Source organism: Drosophila mauritiana, chromosome X, assembly GCF_004382145.1.
Source record: "Drosophila mauritiana strain mau12 chromosome X, ASM438214v1, whole genome shotgun sequence".
NCBI lineage: Eukaryota > Metazoa > Arthropoda > Insecta > Diptera > Drosophilidae > Drosophila > Drosophila mauritiana.
In genome coordinates this window covers 11,417,253-11,432,767 of record NC_046672.1, presented here as the reverse complement: position 1 = coordinate 11,432,767, position 15,515 = coordinate 11,417,253, and the positions used below count along the sequence as shown (strand labels likewise).

The window sequence follows — 15,515 nt, the reverse complement described above, 5'->3', positions numbered from 1 at the left end:
TATTTTAGCACTTACCGTTATTATTGGCACTACTAACTGTGTGGCAGCGCCGAACCGTGGCAAGTCGATAGTTTTTTTTATTTTGTTGGTCAGTATAAACAAATAATATTAAAGCCAAAATAAAAAAGTGCTGCTAAACACTTAATAACTCTATGTTCCTCACAAATTATTAAATATATCTTACAATGAGCATTAACTGGATAAAGATCACGGAAAGGTATGTGATATCAATGTTCCAATAGAGATTAATGGCTTGCATTTATATCTTAGAGCCCGAGAGGGCATCAAAATCATCAATGCCTTGCCCTACGAGACCTTTACGACGGTTCTGTTCTACACCCACCGGCAGATGAGTCCCAGCGGAGCAACGGCGAGTGCCACCAGTAGTACAGTGGGCACCAGTGTGACGACCGCCGGCCGGGTGGACAGCAGCAACGAGGAGAACCCCACGAGTAGCACCGAACCGGAGTACACACTCGAGGAACTGGAGCGATTGGTGGGCGTACCACGTCAGGACTTCCTGCTGCTGATCAAGACCTTCTCCTACATCCTGCGTCGCATCTCCACGTTCATCATCAAGCCAAGTTTGCTGCAGCGTGAGCTGCGCGAGAAACTCCAGCTGGAGGATGAGGCCAAGATCGATGCCATATTGCGTTTGTGGGTGCGCGAAACGACGCCCATTATGAACAATTTGGCCAGCAAGCGGTACGAATCAAATGTCATCGAAGATGTGGCCTGGAAGCTCAACATGGAGATCTCCTCGCATTGCCAGCAGCGGGAGAAGACCCCGCTGGCCGTGCTCCAAATGAAAACGGCCGTCGGTGAGGATATCAACATCGAAATGACACAACCAGAACTAATGGAACTGTACAATCAGTTCGAGAGCATCCAGGGCGAACTGGACGCCATGCTGGCCATGAAGGCTTCAGGAGCAACGGCGCCTGGCAATCAGTAATAGGGGACACCATCGACCAATTCCAGTGCCAATTTTATTGTTAATTCGCACAAAACTCTGTGCAAAAAGATGGACCTAAAAGTATGCAATACTAACACGATCGTAGCCAAATGTTAAACACGTTTTTTTGTTTAATTCAGTAGGGATTTTCCTAAGTTATGGCTAATTTTCCGAACGTAGCCAAATGTTTACTAGAGTAAGAGTTCTGCTTTGATATATCAAACGTTGCAATGATTTCGAAAATGCATTAGGATCTTCTGCAAAATAACAAATCCCCTAATAAATTTAGATAAAACAATATGTGGCACATTTTACAGTACACTTTAATGGATCTCTGCATGCGTTTTACTCGTCTACTCCACCTCGGATCATAATTCTACTGATAAACATTACAAATTATTACAATGATATATATTTAATATATGTCTATATTGTATATGCATATGTTATTCGTCGGCCTTAGTATGTGTGAGTGTGTGTATATAATGGAGTCGTATATTATGTACGCATTATACAGACTTTCTAGTTTCATCTTCTCTAACTTTTGCATAATTATGCATATGTGTATTTATTGTTATTGCGGGAGGGCGGGGATTTTGGGTTTGCTTCGTATTCAAATTAGGGGCTTCGTTGTATTTTTCACTAATCTAGAAGCAAAACGATTTCTATTGCACTCTTTCACAGTTCGGTTAATCATTTCAACTAAGTTTGGACAAAACACAAATGTTTGCAAATTATTTGGACTACAATTTTCATTAAAATTTATTGCTATTGTTACATTTAGTTGTCGTGTGTGTAGGTCTTGTTATTATTATTTTTCTTTTTGCTTTGGCACCGGCTCCATTAACTAGCCCTTCTTAACTTGGTTGTTAGTTAGTCTTCAGTTTGCGTGGGATTCTGTTTAATTATATTGGTTTTTCGTGTAAATGATTATCGCCTTTCGAAATGCGTTGGTCATTTGTTCCTGTTGTTCTATTTGTGCTGTCTGTTTGTGAGTTGCGTTTCCATATGCACTTCATTTCAGTTTTGTCTAAATAAACCAATAAATAAGTTCTTTTGGGTTAGCAAATTTAAATGATCATTTGGGCAAGCACTTGGAATCGAGCTAGGATAAATAAAATTACACAGTGTTAAACTATTTAATATATACAACAATTTTATCGATTCAAGCTTGCTGAATTGTTAAAAGCTGGAGTCTTAAGCTCTTTTCGCTGTGAGTAAAATCGCATGCCGATAAAAACAAGTGAATATGGAAACACGACCCTTTTCACTTTGTGTGTTTATGTTTAAACATTAACTTCGGTGTTTTGCATTACTTTCTGCTGATTGGATTGACCTCCAGCGCCCGCTGTATTCGACCTATATAAGTAATAAGTGTGAGCGCCAAGTTCAAATGAGGAGAATGCAAGGTGGTGTTCGATTTTTTAAATAAAAACTTGATATAATTAAACAAAAATCAATGTAGCACATACATACACAGTTTACGCTTTGTAAAAAGTTACAAAAAATTAAACACAAAACAGACATAAAAAAAAATAATACGAGAAACTAAAAATTGTACACTACATCTCCGACGGTTGCAGCAAAATGTTTTAACATTTGTTTAAAACTATGTAACTCAATTATTGCATTGTGTTTTTGTGTGAGTGTATGAGTGTGTGCGATTTATAGTTAGTTTAGTTTAGGTCTAATATTAGGTATATGTTTATCAAGTATTTATATATATAATAATATAAAAAAGTAAACATTTAGCGCTTTTAGTTTGCTACAAAATTTGCTCGTCTCGCTCACATATTTCAACTAACATTAGGTGTACAAAAAAATTGGAAGATATATAGTTTATATCAAATTGTGGCTAGCGTAAAAATACAATCAGTATTCCAGTATTTAGTATTGCCGTCGGTGTGAAGCGGCAATTGCGGTTACATTGTACGCCGATTCCTCGATATCTTAGATATATATATTTATATATATATATAAAATGTATAAATTGATGCGTGTTCGTTCTGTTTGGCGAGATTGCTGCATTCCCATTCGATAGATCGCGGTGTAGAGTATATATATATATATCCAGTAGTATCCAGTGTAGTACACATATATCCAAGTATAATATCAAGCGTTGATCCTCCTCCGCGCTCCCTCCGCACTTCGTCCCTTAAGTAAATAATAATGTAGTTGCCACAAGATGGTTGGGTTCTGTTGGGTTGGGTTGGGTTGGGTTTCCATTCGGTTGAGTTGAGTTCAGTTGGTTGGTTGCTTGGCTGGCTTGGATTGGCTGGAGTATTGGGTTTTGGAATGGCTTTACATGCCCGACTCTGCAATGCCCTCGTCATCTGAAAGACAGTGAAAGTGGCACGGTTAGAATTGTACGATGACTACAAAGCAAAAGCTTAGCACATGCACGGGGTTAGAAAACCATAAAGGTGGCATACAATAATTGAAACAAACAGGTAATCATGCAGGTAAAAACAATCAGGAAATATACAAAACATCTACGGAATGTGGCCATAGTGCGTTTCACGGTGAAAACTGTCAATTTAACTACAGAAATTGTATATTTACAAAGATATTGTTTTGACCATGAAATGCACCTGGACGCACTCCTCGGGATTTGCGTAAGTGTCTACAAACCCATGAACGGATTGGCATAGATGATGCCGCCGCCAGCCTCGGAACCAACACCATTTCCCAAAACACCACCACCGTTAACAGCGATTCCACCGCCGATGGCAGTTCCGCCTCCTCCCCCGCTGACCACCAGTCCGCCGACTCCAGCGCCGGATAATCTGGATGCCTTGCTGAGTTTCGTGGTGGAATAGTCGCCATCGCCGACCAGCGTGGCTATGTCGTCGTCATCGCCGTTTCGCGTGTTGCAACTGCTGCCGAGCAGCTGATCGTAACAGCTAACGTCCGTGCTGATCACATCCACCTCGATGTCGTCGTCATCCTTCTCCAGACTATTTCGATTGCTGCCCCCCAGCGAGGAGTGCAGGGCATGGGAGTCCTCGTAGCTGCCGCCACCGCTGTCATCGTTGGCATTATTCGACTTGGTGTCGATGTGGGTCTCGAACTCATCGTGCATATACAGCTCCTCATCCTCGTCCTCCTCTTCGAGATCCTCTTCCATTTCGTGGGGTGCCAGTTCACCATCTTCGCCCACCTCGACACCGAGTTCCACTTCCAGAAGCGAACGACGTCGCGTGAAGACCTCGTCATCTTGATGATTGGATTGCTGACTGTGGTTTTGTGGCAAGATCATCACATCTTCCTCGGCGAAACTTAATCGGACATTGGCACGACTGGCCCGATTGCTGCCTGGACCGGAACCGGAACCAGAACCGGAACTGGGTGGACCATTAGCTGCCGATCCATTGGATCCATTGATGTACTCATGACTGAGACTGTTCTTGATATCACAGGACGACGAGCTGAACGTGATCAGCTGGGATTTCCGTCTATGCTGTAGCGTATTGTAGCCGTTGACGGCGGATATGGTGGTTATGTTGTGGCCTCCCTGGTTGGGCTGCTGTTGCTGTTGCTGCTGCTGCTGCTGCGAATCGAGCACATCGATGTTGCCGCCCTTGCTATCCTTGCAGATCATCGAGCTGGGCTTGTTGTCAACCAGGACGATAACCACCGAATTGTTGTTATCACTCTGGTTGACAACCGAATGTCATCTATCCGGTGCATCCACATTTGTATGGCCTCCACCTCCGCCGCCAAAGGAGCTCATCGATGTGGTGGGCGGCATGTGAGTGTGGTGTCCAGTAAAGCTACTGGTCAGCGGCTGCTGGTCATCGTGGAGTATCGCCGCATTCTCATCGTCAATGGCCTCCGCCTCGGCCTGCTGCAGATCATGATGCGACAGGTGACCCTCAATGGTGGCCACCACATCACCGTTCTCGTCCAGCTGCACTTGTTGGCCTGCGTGTTGCGTTTGCATTGCATTGTTTGGGGGGGAAATGAAGGAAAATGATTTTGCTCATAGTTAGTCACCCATCACCAGAATGAAAATCGAAACATTAAGCTTAGGTCTACTAAGGACTACGTAACTAAACAGAAAAAAAAAGCAGCTGGCTGCAAGTCCCACAATGTCCTGGGGCTCTTTGTCCATCTGGTTTCTTTCTTTATTCCTTTCTCTTTGGTTAGTCAGTGTGCGAACGAACGGTTGGGGCTTAGCTGGGGAGGTATCAATGCCCCTGGGCCAACGACCTACCTTCATAGCCCTCGTTGTCGTGCATCTCGCGAGCGGGACCCACGATGTTCTCCTTCCCCTCGAGCACCGCCAGCAGGCACTGGTGGATGCAGATGTACTGCTGCTCCGTCTGCACCATCCAAACGCGCTCTAAAAATTGATAAACGATATAGATGTGCATTTAACAATGGTAACATCAAATAAATACTCACCCTTGCGCATGGCATACACAATGCCAAATATGTCCACATAGTCAGACGTGTTGATCTGCTGCAGGATGCGATCCAGGGTGATGAAGGTGCCCGACCTTCCCACTCCGGCGCTACAGTGGACCACAATGGGTCGCTGTTCCGCACCAATTCGATCGCGGAAGGCGCGCACGAAGCGCACCAGTGTCTGTGGCGGATTGGGAACACCGAAGTCCGGCCAGGTGGTGAAATGGAAGTGCCGCAGGATGCGCTGTTCGCTGCCCTGGAATTCAAAGAGATATCCCAGAGGTCGTTAGTGAGTATGGTTTGGTATGGCTTGATGGACAACTCACCCTGCACAGCATGAACTCGGTCATCACCCAGTCGGCATAGTGACTGTCGTTGAGTATCTGCACCTTGATGTCCCCGTAGAAGACGGGCACCGTATCATTTGGCCAATACTGGTCGCACTTCTCGCGCCCCTTCTCGAAGCACCTGGTCAGCATGACTATGGCCCGCGAGTTGCTCTCCCAGCACATTCGCCAGAAGTCATCGCGAGTCGAATGCAATGGTCCCTGGGTCACGATGAACTCGCGCGGTGAATTGTGACCCGGCACGTAGTTGGCATTGATGTAATCACTGCCCTCATCATCGTCCACCGGCTGAAGCTTGAAACGTGAGTGATCGTAGGGCAGTATATTGGTGAATCTGTTCTTCGGACGATTGCAGGGCAGATCGGCAAAAGTGCACGGCTGATCCCGGCCCACGTGCTTCAGTTCCTCGAATTCCTCGCTGAAACGGAAGTCCGAGTCGGCGGACATCAGGCGATAGTGCTCCGCAAAGTTCTTGATCAGAATGGGGCGATTCTGCTCGATTACGCTATCCGGCAGGGACATATTGTCGTTGGCCCTCGAATCCTTGGTCGTCTTGCGGCAATTGTTGCGTCGTCGTTTGTAGAACAAAAGCGTCACCAGGAGCACCAAGATGATAGTTAGCGGCACCGTAATGGCCACAATCAGTGAGGTGTTGTCTTGATCTGTGGATGGAAGTTATTCAATACATTAGTAAGATTAACGAGGAAATATTGCAGTAAACCAAATGATAAATCATAAAAAATGCTAAAAAATTCTTAAATAAAGGTTCAAATATTGAAAACATAACTTTGAAGATGGATTTTATCTTTAAACTAAGTAAACGATGAGGTTAATACAATTTTGTATAATTAAAATTGCTTACCCGGCGAACTTAGCATTTCTATATACAAGTATATATCGGAACAGACATACATAGATGTTGGATAATTAGAGATATTTAAGGTTTAGGTATCATTTGTTACAAATACAAACTTAGTTGATCTGAGTTCTAGTGACTACCTTACATAATTGCATTTAATATCTATCCAGCTAACCCCACACTCACCTGTCTGAATGGGAAAACTGTAGGCGGTATCCGTGAACTTATCCGCTCCGGTGAACGCCCGCACCTTCACCCGGTAGGTGGTTCCCGATTTCAGTGGTCCGTTGCAGTAGCCGATCTTGTGATTGTCACAGTTCTCCGTGCCGATGGTAAAGTCCTCCACGGATCGGTTCTCGAATGGATAGTACGGATCTATGGCCTGATAGGGCAGCCAAACGCTGTACGACTGCACATCCAGCCAGCTGGGCATCTCCAGGCCGGAGGCATTCTTGGCATCATCCTCGGCCACGATGATCGTGTACATGCGCACCTGGCCGTTTTGATCCGAGAAGTAGTTCTTCCTAAATCGAATCTGGATGGTCGATGAGCTGCGATAGACCTCGGTGGGCACCACTTGGGTGGCAGGACGTGGTGGTGCCAGTATCGGCATCGTTTGCCGGTACTCCCGCTCCGGACCGAAACCGATGGCAGTCTTGGCCTGAATCTTGAACACATACGTCTCGCCGGGCTTTAGATTCTTGATCACACCGAATGCCTCCTCCGACTCAAAGTCCTGCATGCCCGCATCCGTGAGGTTATTGATATTCGTATAGGCTATCGAGAACTGGCGGATGACGCCATTTGCCTCACTGGATGGCAGCGACCACTCGAAATTGATCTCGCTCGGCTGGACATCCGTGGGATGGAAGCGTTCAACTCGCCCTGGCACCGCTTCATTGGTCGTAAAGCTAGCGGATAATGGTGAACTGCTCCTCAGCACCGACGATTCAGTGCCGGAACGAACCACCACGGTGAATGTGTAGTTCCTGTGAGGTCGCAGGTCACTGATGGTGATCTCATTCTTGGTGGTCATATTCTGAGCCAACAGATTGTCCGCCGTAAGGTAGGCGATATCGAAGTCATTGTACTCGCCCTTGGGCAAATCCCAGCGCAGTGAGATCTCTGTATCCGTGATGTTGGTGGCATGCAGCTGAGTGATGGGTTCCGGATAGAGGCGATCCTGTCGTTGTATGGGCAAACTGGCCACACCACCGCTCACAGTCCAAACTGTGATGTTGTACAGTCGACCAGGCACCAGACCCGTAAACGTCACCTTGCGATCCGTATCGTTGGCCAGCTTCTCCTTGTCCCGGATCTCGGCATCGCCGAGGGAGAACCGATAGATATCGAACTTGGACGACGACTGCGGCGTGGGTGTGTAGCTCAGAGTGATGGTGTCCCGCTCGTCCTCCTTCTCGCCATTGGCCACCACCACGTCCGACTGGATGAGCGGCATAGTGCGCGGATACAGACTGGTGATGCCCGACAGGATTCCATAAGACGTCGTCTGGATGTCAAACTTGTACTGCACGCCGGGCATCAGTTCGCCGATGAGGACACGCACTGTCGACAAATCGTCGGCTGTTGTTGGATGAGTTACAGAAGCAGAAGGGGAAGGGTTAGAGTGGAACAGAACAGGGTGAAGCTTCAGAAGATTGCAGTTGAAAGGGAAAGGTAAAAGGAAAAGATGTGGTATAAATGGTTTGGATTAACAAGAGTATATGAATGACAAGTTGGAAAAGTTGATCCATCAGAGAAATGGAGAATATATTATATATATACCAACAGGAAAGATTTAAAGATAGAGTTCAGATTGCAGGCAAAGGAATTTAGGGTATCCATTTAGGGCAATGAAGAGTATTTCCAGAAAAACGAATCCAAGTCTAACGGCAGAAGCAGTTGAGATGAAATTCGAAAATTCAGAAAGAAAATGGATGATTTTTGAAAGATGAGGAGGGGGGGTTTCAGACAGAAGGATGTGAGAGTGGTTCCGGTTTATATTCAGGATTCGAGAAGGCGCCACCAATCCAATCGATCGCTAACTCACCCGACTTGTTCTCGGAGACGTTCTTGGTCTGGACACGACCGGGATTATCGCTGGGCCACCACTTAAGAATGTACGATTCCACGCGACCCTCTGGCTTGGGCCACTCCAAAGTGATGTTACGTGAGTCCACCAATTGAATGATATTGGACACCGGATTCGGCGGCACTGTGGTGTTCACCTCCTGCGGCACTGGACTCTCCACGCCAAAGCTGACCGTGTTCACCTGAATGGTGTACTTTTCGCCCTTGGTCATGTCGGTGATATCCGCCTCCGTGGACCGAACGCTGGGCAGGCGCACCCACTGCTGTTCGCTGTCCGTGCGATAGCGTATGGAGTACTCGGTAAATTCACCGCTTTCCGGCGGTGACCAGTGGACCAGCACCGAGTTGCTCCTCACCGTCTCGATGGTCATGTTGCGTGGTGGATTGGGATCTTAAATATAATAGTTTTTAGTTAGAAAAAATATATTTTAAAATCTCGCTCATCAAACTTACAAACTGCTTGGAAATAGGCATGTGGTTCGCTTCGCAGATCGTGACTGACTGCAAACACCTTGAGTTCATAGCCAGCACCCGGCTGCAGATTCTTGATCACCAGGCGCGACTCCTTGGTCTTTTGGGTGCGCAAGTCGCTGGTTCCGTTGCGGGAGTACAGCACCTCGTACTGCTCCTGCTTGGAGTTGACATCGCTCTTCCAACTGATGTTCAGGCCCATCCGGATGCTCTTCAAGTCCTCGATGATGGGCGACGAGGGTCGGGTGACCACAAAGATGCTAGTCTCATTCGATTCCATCTTCTTGGATACCGCCTGGACGGACAATGAGTAGTTGCGGCCGGGTAGCAGGCTCTCCAGGGTGAATCGAGTCCGATCCGTGGTCAGGGTACTGGTGTCCCCATTAAATGTCTCCAGTTCGTGGTATCTGTTGGAGGCAAAAAAAAGGCAAATATTACCATAAAGTTGAACTAGAATAACGAAAAAAATCCCGAAGATTACTTACACAATGCGGTACTCATCCTGCGTGCTGGCCGGATCCGCCTCCCACGTAATGATCATGGTATTCGTCTTGTCATCGTTGATGCTCCGCAAATTGCGTACGGGCAGAGGTCGCAGTGTCACATCCCCGGTGGCTGGCCACGAGGTGACCTTGCCGGATACGGTCTTCACGATCACATTGAACGTCTTGCCCGGTTCGGCGATGTCGCGAAAATCGAAGAATGCCACCGGTTCGTTGCTGCGCGGCACCGTGGATTGGCGTCGTGTTGTGGCCACCGAAACCTGGTATTTGTCAAATTCGGAGATGCCCTTGGGCGCCTCCCACAGCACCCGGAACGAATTGGAGGTAATGAAGTCGCGGTCAAAGGTCACGTTCAGCGGACGCAACGGCACCGTTCGATATTGCGCCGTCGTCGGCAATGAGATCTCATCCTCGGACATCGTCTGCACGGATATGTTGTACGCCCTACCGGGCACCAGACCCTTGAAGGCAGCCTGCGCCGGTCCGGGCGGTTCGCCCTCCTTCTCCACATAGAGCACACTATCGTTGGCATCCGGCGGCTCGATGGATACCTTGTAGTGCGTGTAGATGCCCGCCGGATACGGCGGCTGCCACAGGACCAGCAGTGTCGTCTCATTACGGAACCAGACGATGAATTTCCCTGGAGTGTTGGGCTCTGCGGATTCCCAATTGCGCGTTGTGGATGCGGAAGTGGATGTGGATTCGCCGGACAAGACAGAGAAGTGGCTTTGCGTTAGTTGCGGTCGCGTTCGGAATTTTTGGTTGGGTTGGAGTTTTAGTTTTCGTTGCGGGGATGTTAGAATTGTTGGGTTTTGGGCAGGCAGTGTGTGTGCGTGTGTGTGTGTGCGTGTGTATAGTATGTGTGTGTGTGTGCTAGTTAGAAATTGTTTGGCACAGTGGTTGTGAGTCGAGTAATTTCTAGTTGAGTAATGATTTAACTACTAAATAAATTATATTCGAGTTTAGTTAAGGAAAACTTCAGTGCCGAAAATTACATACAAGTAAAAGGGTTAATCATTAGCAATTATATATAATCAAGTATATAATAATCTACTGTTTGTTAAATTCCAGCTACCCCTGGCGTTTTGTACGATTTTTTCCGGTTAAAGTATCTATGCCAGCAAACGTTGCATTTACAAAGTGACCACTGTTATTTGCGATTCGGTTGCTTTGATGCGGCTGGACAAGCCACATTGTGCGATGGGAAAACTGCGAGAAAAGCGGCAGGAAAAAGTGTGGGAAAATGGGGAAAAGCCTCCGCCTCCATTTTTGGGTGGAGAAAGTGCACTGCGGTTGCCAATTGTCGAATCAAAAATGCATTTTGGAATGCAATTTCGACTGTAGCCTGTGCAAAAGGGGGTGGTTTGAGGTCAGCTATGTGCTACGTACACTGACAGAAATTAACTACCAGAATCATTTCACTGCAATTGATGGCTTATGTTAGTAAACTAAAAGGTTAAACATGCTGAATGAAAATTAATGGGTAATAGGCGAGTCGCATGAACGGAAAATCGTATAAATACTTGAAATTGCAAATCTTTGTGTGCTGATGTTTTATTTAAGTGTACAAATCAGTGGATTATGGGTTAGTCGTAGGCGGGGAGGGATTAGTTCTTTGGGTTGGTGTGGTATAAGCTTAGATATTACCTCTTAGGATCTTAATGTCCAGCAATTCTTTATGCCGCGTCCTTCGACCTTTTTGTTGTTGTGTTGTTAATTTAAGTTCATGTTTTGTGCGTGTATATTTGGTTTTTAGTTACAATGAAAGCGGGAGACAAAGAAGTTAATCAGGTTAAGTCACCATCACCGAATAGAACAATAACATATCTTCGTTTTTTGAGTGTATTGGTTTGGATTATTCTAGTTATTCATTGACTTGGATGGACTCACTTGTGGTGAAGTTGCGACTGGTGTAGGCCACCGACTCCTTGCCATCGTAGATCGTATAGGCCTGCACCTGGTAGGTGGCTCCCGGTGTCAGCTCCTTGACGCTGTGCTGGAATGTGTTGTCGTTCACCTGGAAGGTGCGGTTGTAGCTGCTCGACGCCTCCGACAGTCCGAGCACCTTGATCTTGAAGGCCGTATAGCTGCCCTGGGTGGGCGGGGACCACAGGATGATGGCATTCTTGCCGCTCCTCACCTGAACGGACAGATTCGATGGCGGATCGGGTGCTGCAGGTTGGGGAGTGCACATTAATACGATTTGGATTTAATTCCTATCAATATTCCAAAGGCTTTGCAATTGGAGAAGCTTTGGTAAGGGTTTAGAGATAAAATTACAACTACCCCCGTTCGAAATAGTTTGAAATTCAAGATGCAAGATTACAAACTAATAGAACTTGGCCTTGTCCTCCAAATGGCTTCCATCTAATTGCCTTTTCCTGTTGTGTTGCGTGCTGTTTGAAAGAGAGCAAACGAAACATGCAACCGAATACGAGTTGCAAGTGCCACAAACTGCTAATTGCAGTTCGATAGTACACATCCCCCCCCTCCCTCCCCCTTCAAACAGCCCCCTCGACAAATGTTTGTAAGCTGGCTAATGAGCAAATCGAACTAAGTAACGAAATCAATCAGACAAACGGATAAAGTACAGCGAAAAGGACGAAAGTTGGTTAATTGGAGTGGGAGTTCGGAGTACACTGTGTCTACACTGATACAAAATATGTATGTGTTCTGGGAATTAGAAAATTGCATAGAAACATATTTGCCAGCATAATAGTTGTTATGTAGGATTTATAGAAAATTGAAATTGATTAAAATTAAACTAATTTAAGGATCTAAAATATATTGCTTGAGATCAGTTATAAAATGTGATTTAAACGAGTAACTTGATATTTTTGCGACTGTAAAAAGTACAGAGGGTGAAAATTCGACCGACACCTGCGAAAGTCCAGCCAAAAAGAGGGGTTGATAAAGGCAGTGGGAGTGGGGACAAAAACAGGGCGTTGAGTGCCAGTCTATGCCTATAAATTACCCAAGGGTCTCGTTTTGGGGAAAATGGGGAAAAGTTATGGGAGAAGGGAAGAAGAGGAAAGAAAAGCGCTACGAACGATTGTATCATTTGTAGTTTTAACTGTTTACAATAATGAGCAAAATGCTGTTATGTTATTATTGCCAACGCATTTTCAAGAAATTCCGCAAAAAAACACTCTTCGCTGCACTTTTGTTTTTATTTTCACTGCTGTTTTTGCAAAAAAAAACAAATGAACCAAGCTGGTCAACTAAAGAAAGTGTACAAAAATTTCAAGTTATCGGCGCCGATCGACAGCAAAAAAAAAAAAAAGAAATACAATAAAAAAGAAAGAAAAAAGTAACATAAAGACAGAAAACAAAGGCAAAACAAACAAAACCAGTAATAGCCAACCACTTTTACTCAAAAACCGGCAGAGTTTGCAAGTGAAAGGGAGACAACAATATACATATATAGTCAAGATGACGATCGATTATATATATTTGGTATACTGCCCTACACTGGAGAATACGCATTAAAGGAACTTAAATTACGCATACGCCACGTTGATCTACTAGAAGAACTTTGTTATATCTTTTGCTTTATTTATGCTACTAGAATTCAAAGAGCTGAATAACTTTATAATTTAATAGCTATATATATTTAAATAGTTGAAGCAACAAAGAGCATTTGGTAAATGAGTTCTAAGTCAACGTTGCGTATGAGTAATTTGGTTGAAAGCTTTGTAATACAACCCCTTATGTTCGCATATCTTAAAGGTATTGTTACAGTTGAAGTATTCAGTAATAACAGGACTACTCTTATCACTTATCACTCACCTGTTGTTATCGTCACCGTCCAGGTGAGCCAATCGTGGTGCGTGAAATTCGTGTAGTACAGCCAAAAGTTGTATTTGGTGCCCGGTAGGGCGCGTGAGAACTGAATCTCATCGCCGATTTCCCGCGAGGCAATCGTCGTGTTGGGCTCCGGATAGCCGAAGGGCGGACTATAGTCCAGTCGATAGGAGGCCCCATCGTCCAGGCCGGGATTATTGGGTATACTTATGGCTAGATCTGCACATCGAACGTCCTGCAAGAAATAAGATATGCAACATTTAACATTTAGTTAGGAGCTTCCAAATGCTTAACCCAATTTAAAACAGAAAATGCTATTATTTACTTTTTATTCATTAAATAAATAGTTTATTATGACATTGCCCTTTATATGCGTTTACGTTTGACTTCGTTGTTACGTACTTGCATTTAAAGTTTACCCTCCGTCATTTTCAGTTAGCACAAAAAGTGCAATGACATTACAGCAACAATACCGACAGCAAAAGCAACAAGGACGACTGGCAAACAAACAAAAAGCAACGCGAGTGACAATTAAATGGCACATCATGATGATAATGACGATGATGCAGATAGAGATGCAGCTGCCGATGCAGATACAGATGCAGATGCAGATGCAGATGCAGATACAGATACAGACAGGGACGGCATGAGTGGGTGTTGACGTTAACGGTTGTCCTTGTCACTCAGCTCGCTTGCACAGAGAGAAATTAGCTCTCTGATTTATTGCCTTTTTTAATACTGCTTTATTTTTTGCACAGTTTTCGTACTTTTTCTCAGTGCATCCGTCGGCATTCCTGGCGCTGTCTGTTGGTGCCAGACGCCAAATATTAACACCGCAAACAATGAGCTCTGCCGACGCCCACTCCCAACTATTTGGACTCCTCTCGCAGGACTCGATACCTCACCCCGTCCCCCATGAAACTGCCGCGAAAATGAGGCAAGCGGCAAAAATAAAGTAAAAAACAGGAGGTATAATGGATTTGACTGGCAGAGGGACATGGGACGCAGGACACAGGACACAGATGCTGCCACATATCCCGCAGGACGGCAGACGCGGCGAAAAGGACTACGGCACATTAAAGGATTAAAATGACGGAAATGCAGTCGCCGTCGGTTGAGACTTAAATCCAGACTCTGTATTATTGCTTTGCATTAAAGCCAGACAATTGTACACTTTATGAAATGTAGTTCAACTTTAAATTGAGAAATTAATATAGAAAATAGCTTTTGAATTAAAGAAAGTAAAATATGAATATTACTTTAAGAACCTAGAATAAGTACATACATTTGATAACTTCAAAACCAAATGTTTTCTAGAGCTAAAAAACCTTTTTAAAGCATTAAGTTTATAGCAGTTTAATACAGACCATTCCCTACCAGAAACACACGATTAATCCTAAAATTCCTCTTAGTTCCTAAGGTCATTACTATCCCCAATTACTTGACGTTTTCGAACCACTCAATTTTAACGCTCAATTAGAGAAATGGAAATGAACGAAACCCGTGGTTATATCCTCCAATTCAACTGAAACTATCAATTTCTCCGGGGCGGTTGTTCAAACTTTTGTAATTTCATTTGGCAGCAATTCAATTCGATCAAATTGCGGGACTACTCTTATTTTTTTTTATGCGAGGCGTGACTGTTCTAATGTTTTCAAATGTGTACAGAGTACAGAAAGTTCATAAAAAGGCAGAAGCAAGTTGACCATCAAACTGAAAGCGTTTGAACAGCAGAATGAAAAAGGTATAACTCAAACACACACAAAATGGCGTTCGAAAAAATGGCGCCAGGAAGTGGATAAAAAAAAAGAGAAAAGTTCCTCAACTTGTTGGCTTGATTGATGACTTTTGCAAATAAAAAGTGGCTTGCATGCCATGTTTATGCGTCAGAACTTTATGATAACTATTGATACATATTTATGCCAAGAACAACTATTAAGAATGTTTCGTAAAAAATTCCATTAAAATTTAACTATTCTCTTAATCGTATTTCCATTGTTCTTGAGTTGTAAATATTATCAGAATAATCACCAATTTGAGGCACGCATAAACCCGTATAACGTGCAAAAAATCAT

At 44.7% G+C, this 15,515-nt stretch overlaps 2 protein-coding genes across 5 annotated transcripts in view; one reads left to right on the top strand and one right to left on the bottom strand.

Annotated features, from left to right (window-relative positions):
* Positions 1-34: 34 nt before the first annotated feature.
* LOC117147000 (COMM domain-containing protein 10) lies at positions 35-1,673 on the top strand. Its single transcript, XM_033313680.1, has 2 exons — positions 35-217; positions 271-1,673. The coding sequence occupies exons 1-2, from the start codon at positions 186-188 to the stop codon at positions 953-955; spliced, it is 717 nt and encodes a 238-aa protein (XP_033169571.1). The 5' UTR covers positions 35-185; the 3' UTR covers positions 956-1,673.
* A 102-nt stretch (positions 1,674-1,775) lies between these two features.
* LOC117146996 (tyrosine-protein phosphatase 10D) overlaps positions 1,776-15,515 on the bottom strand; it is a 43,596-nt gene continuing 29,856 nt past the window's right edge. Inside the window, exons 3-14 of one of the 4 annotated variants that reach the window (XM_033313675.1) lie at positions 13,426-13,675; positions 11,527-11,808; positions 11,284-11,331; positions 9,619-10,291; positions 9,116-9,540; positions 8,622-9,053; positions 6,758-8,155; positions 6,575-6,592; positions 5,692-6,374; positions 5,363-5,621; positions 5,172-5,300; positions 1,776-3,288 (exon numbers count right to left, since the gene is read on the bottom strand). In XM_033313675.1, coding sequence (XP_033169566.1) covers positions 3,257-3,288; positions 5,172-5,300; positions 5,363-5,621; positions 5,692-6,374; positions 6,575-6,592; positions 6,758-8,155; positions 8,622-9,053; positions 9,116-9,540; positions 9,619-10,291; positions 11,284-11,331; positions 11,527-11,808; positions 13,426-13,675 — 4,629 coding nt within the window. In that variant the 3' untranslated portion in view covers positions 1,776-3,256. Of the gene's footprint in view, positions 3,289-4,537; positions 4,880-5,171; positions 5,301-5,362; positions 5,622-5,691; positions 6,375-6,574; positions 6,593-6,757; positions 8,156-8,621; positions 9,054-9,115; positions 9,541-9,618; positions 10,292-11,283; positions 11,332-11,526; positions 11,809-13,425; positions 13,676-15,515 lie in introns of those variants that run through there. The other 3 variants (XM_033313673.1, XM_033313676.1, XM_033313674.1) reach the window with 3 other exon arrangements.